Source organism: Zea mays, chromosome 1, assembly GCF_902167145.1.
Source record: "Zea mays cultivar B73 chromosome 1, Zm-B73-REFERENCE-NAM-5.0, whole genome shotgun sequence".
Lineage (NCBI taxonomy): Eukaryota > Viridiplantae > Streptophyta > Magnoliopsida > Poales > Poaceae > Zea > Zea mays.
Window position 1 is genome coordinate 31,985,180 of NC_050096.1, and position 4,785 is coordinate 31,989,964.

At 45.9% G+C, this 4,785-nt stretch overlaps 1 protein-coding gene across 1 annotated transcript; it reads left to right on the plus strand.

Annotated features, from left to right (window-relative positions):
* Positions 1 to 1,929: 1,929 nt before the first annotated feature.
* Positions 1,930 to 4,410, plus strand: LOC100284727 (uncharacterized). Its single transcript, NM_001157622.1, is given in 7 exon segments — positions 1,930 to 2,331; positions 2,972 to 3,128; positions 3,241 to 3,348; positions 3,472 to 3,599; positions 3,690 to 3,818; positions 3,920 to 3,987; positions 4,081 to 4,410. Coding segments are annotated over 7 exon segments (1,005 nt in total). The 5' UTR covers positions 1,930 to 2,139; the 3' UTR covers positions 4,304 to 4,410.
* The last annotated feature ends 375 nt before the right edge of the window (positions 4,411 to 4,785 follow it).

The window sequence follows — 4,785 nt, forward strand, 5'->3', positions numbered from 1 at the left end:
AGGGTTTGGGAATTTTTTAAACTATGGAAGACATGGATTCTATCCATAGCTCATTAGGTATGGAACAAATCCATGAGATATTGCACAAGTTTACATTAGAATCCATGGATCAAAAGAATAACTAGCTTTGAAAGACAAATGGATTAGTTGATGGATTTAATCCCACCATGGGATTGGGTGTGAGATATGGATTCACCCAATCCATACCCGGATTAAATCCATGGTGGGATTTTATCCCATGTAACCGAACAAGGCCTTAGTTGGTGGGGTAGCTGGTAACACGAGGAACAGCGCGTTAGTTTAAGCCTAACGCTTTTGTCGGTTTTGTGGATATGCTAACGACATATATCTCTCTTATTAATCGTTTTGGTTATGGTCTTGTCCGGATTGGCTGCGATGTGTTATAGACTAACACAAGTTCCAGATCGTGTCAGCCAATGAGATCGTGGTGCCAATGAGATTGCGGGCAAGTTGCCAAGGATAGAAACATTGCGAGACCGTAGTCCCACTGCATCGAGACCTGCTGGTGCTGCTGCTGCTTCAGACCTTGATTCCGGCCGGTATGGGAGAACGGAGCCGAAGGAGCAGAATGAAATTGCTGTCGATCGGCGGAGCGGAGGGGAGTTGCGGAGAGCGCGCTTGGGCTTGGGCCCACGAGGAAGCCCAGAAACAGGGCAAAGCCCAGCCCAGCCCAGCATGCTCTCCGGTCGATTTGGCAGCTCACGACGGCTTGAACGTTGGGCTAGTATTTCGGTGCTGCCTTCTTGCGTGTTTCTTGAGAAGCCGTTTGAGGTCCCGCTTACCTAAAAACTCCACCAACACGCGACGAATACTGGACCCTGTAAACTTTTTTTTCCCGGAGAGGATTACATATGTTTGGTTCTACGTACCTTATATAACTTGTCTAAAGCTAATCTCCGGTATCTGGAGCTGCCAAAACTACGGTACTCCCTCCGTTTCTTTTTATTTGTCGCTGGATAGTGCAAAATTACACTATCCAGCGACAAATAAAAAGAAACGGTACACTATCCAGCGACAAATAAAAAGAAACGGAGGGAGTATTATCTAAAATAAGCCAGAAAAAAGTTTAGGAGAAATCTAAATTGCTGCAATATAAAACTTTTTCTATATTATATTATTTATATTTTAATTTTTTGGAGATGTTTTAGTGGGACTCAATAAGATTGGGAGCGGTAGGAGACCTCGAGCTTACATTTAATCCCGATGTGGCACCAGACATGGTGACACGACAAGTGAAGTCACGTCACCGTTTAATGCATTGTTTAGCGGTGGCAAAAGAGATTGGTGCAGTCAAACGAATTAGTTCCAAAAGTAATTTTCGGCGATGCTATATTCAGAAATATTATTAAAAAGTAAGGAAAACGCAAGCACAGTGGTCGGCGCGCGCTCCCACACGGCACGGCACCAAAAGAATATCCAACGCATCAAGCGACCCCTCGGAACATGTAACAGGAATATTCGCTGTCGCTGCGGATCGAAAATCAGGTAGTAGTACGTAACCTGACGAAAGTCAGGTAAAGAAAAAGAAAGAAACATGAGAAGGACGGCAGTATCCAAAGCAGGGAGCAAGTAGACAAAGAGAGGCTACTGTACTATTGATTCTTGGTGCCAGTCTACACCAATCCAGTGCCATCCCAAATGAAAGCAAGGTTCGCATCCTTTTACTGATTCTTGCTGCCAGAGAATATGCCATCGCCGCTCCATCCCGACAGATGGGCCCGACCTACTACAATCATGCATGGTCCGTACTCCGTCGCCCTCGAACGGTTCCGCGCATGGCGATCCCTGTTCGTTCCCCCGCCGCCAGGCTCCGTAGTCTACTCCTCTTCATCAGAAATCGACGAGTGATGTACGTAACTGATCCAGCCACCCCGGTCGAGTGCCACCCACTCCACGGCGCCGAATCGCAGATAATGTAGAGTGCGCCGCGCCGTGACGGCGTGGATGAGAAAGCCTCCAAACCTCTCTGTTTCGGGCTCTCCGTCCCCGGCGTCCAACACCCATACTCTCCCCAGGTTGTGTGCCACACCCACACTCAACTATATACGAAAACCGCCGGCGCCTGGCCCCTAGGCCCTAGTCACAGACCCTTGTTCTTTCTTCGACGCGCCCCCGGGCATGGCGAACCGCAGTGTTGCCATGGGCTTGGCCCTCGCGTTCGTGGCCATGACCGCGCTCTGTTGCGCGCCGGGCGCCGCGGAGTTGCCCCGGCTGGACCACCCGGCCAGGAGCGACGGATCGCTGAAGCTGCTCGTCGTCGGGGACTGGGGACGCAAGGGGACTCACAACCAGTCCCGGGTCGCCGACCAGGTAACGGCCGCGCCATCTTATACATTCCTAGTTCCGAACTTCCGATTACTGCAAGTTAGTGCGTACTTCAAACACCTTGGCCTTCAACGCCGTTACTGTTCATCGAAGTAGAACATCTGTTCGGCTTCGGCATATGCCGATTCATCTTTGTTTAGCACCTGAAACGCCCGTCTGCCGAGATTGTTCTGATGTTCTCCGTCATCTCTGCGTGCGTCGATATGTACGATGGATCAGGCTAGTATTCTAGCGACAATGCAGAGTCCGGTCAGTTTGCACATAATTAAACCAATTTTGACTATTCATGTTAAAAAAATTGGCAGCTCGACACTCACTTGACAAACACATGCTGCCTCCAAACTAATCAGCAGTCAAATATTCCGTTCATTTTTTTTCACATGCCATATCTTACCTTCATATTTCTATCTTTGACCAACCACTTTAAAAACAGATCATATGGGCTGACAACATGAGGTTTAAGGTTTTAGATACAGTGTGAGAAATACTTTCATAATATATATTTTACATGTTGGGAAATTATATAGATTTTTTTTAAAAAAAACAATGTTGAAGTTCAGAATATTTGACTTAGGATCTAACTAATATGTTTGGCCTGAGAAATTTGCAATCGATTCTTATGTAGATGGGAAGGGTCGGGGAGAAGCTCGATATCGACTTTGTTATATCCACCGGGGACAACTTCTACAAGAACGGCCTCAAGGGCGTGCGCGACCAGGCATTTGAAGAATCGTTCGTGGATATCTACACAGCTCAAAGCTTACAGAAGCCATGGTACTCAGGTATAATCTCCCACGTTCTTCCACCACGCGTTCGCCCTTGGTTATTACCATTTGGCGTGAACAGCCGGTGACGAAATCTGTGCGAACTAAGGCTGCAGCTATCCCTTTTCAGTTCTAGGAAATCATGATTACAGGGGCAATGCGCTCGCACAGCTTAGCCCAGTCTTGAGGAAGATCGACGACCGATTCATTTGCATGAGATCGTTCATCGTTAACGCAGGTATATAACAGAAAAACGTAATTCATTTGAACCTGGAGAGGATTACTGATCTCCTAATTAAAACTGCAACAAGGCAAGCAAGGCTGAAATGTGTGTGGCATTTTCGTTCCTAATCTTTGCCAGAACTTGTGGACTTCTTCTTTGTCGACACCACTCCGTTCCAACTGGAGTATTGGACTCACCCTGGCAAGCATCGTTATGACTGGAGAGGGGTGGCGCCTCGAGGCAATTACTTAGCCAATTTGCTGAAGGTGCGCACTCCGAACACAGCCATGTCAGTGCGGGTGAAAGGAAGCTCGTTTTATAGAACCTTTTTTTGTTGTTGTTGTTCTGCGATGCAGGATCTGGATGTGGCTATGAAGAAATCAACTGCAAGGTGGAAGATTGTGGTTGGGCATCACACCATGAGGAGTGTGAGTGAGCACAGGGACACCGAGGAGCTTCTGGAATTACTACTTCCAGTCCTCAAGGTTACATTTCAGAAGCTATCTCAAACTCAATCGGTTTCAACTTTCAGAAAGGTCCATAATAATAACACTGTTTCTGTGGGAAAAAAATTCACACCGTTCAGGACAATGGCGTCGACTTCTACATCAATGGACACGATCACTGTCTGGAGCACATTAGCAGCAGAGACAGGTACAAGCACCATACGATACAGAGATGAATTCAAGTAACTTTCAGTCCGTTTCCAAGATACTGAACCTTGTGAAATTGCTTCTTCTGTCTCAGTCCACTCCAGTATTTCACGAGCGGAGGCGGTTCCAAGGCATGGAGAGGAGTCTTCCATCCAAACAAGGACAAGCTCCGATTCTTCTACGACGGGCAAGGGTTCATGTCCCTCCAGCTGAACCAAGACCAGGCTCACTTTATCTTTTACGACGTTTTCGGGAACATACTGTACCGATGGAGCTCGAGACATCCCCAGTCTTCCACGTATCTCGATGAGGAATAAATTGGATTGATTTTGCGCCATTGATATGTACAAAACACCACCTGCCAACTGTCATGTATGTGAAATGATGAGTGTTAGACGCAAAGAAGGTTATACACCAGTTAGGGTTAAATCATCTGGTTCAGTGGTTCATGATGGATCCAAGAATGCGACGATTATATCATAGACACGTAGTGAAGAACGGAAAGACTTATGAACAAACCTCAAAGTCTAACCAATTATGCTTAGGCGACAAAAAAATGTCTAGTTTCCACGTAAACTAGCCAATCAACCGTCGAAGTTCTCAATCAAAGGGACTATGTGCAAAGCGAGCCCCTATGTATAAAGCGAGTTTTAATTAGTCTACAAAATAACAATAGATATTAAATAATTCTATAGACAATCGACTTGTTTATTAGATTTTTTTATGATGAATGTATGACAATCCATAATTTAAATTACTTATAATATTGAATAATGATTTTATATTCTACATTTATATA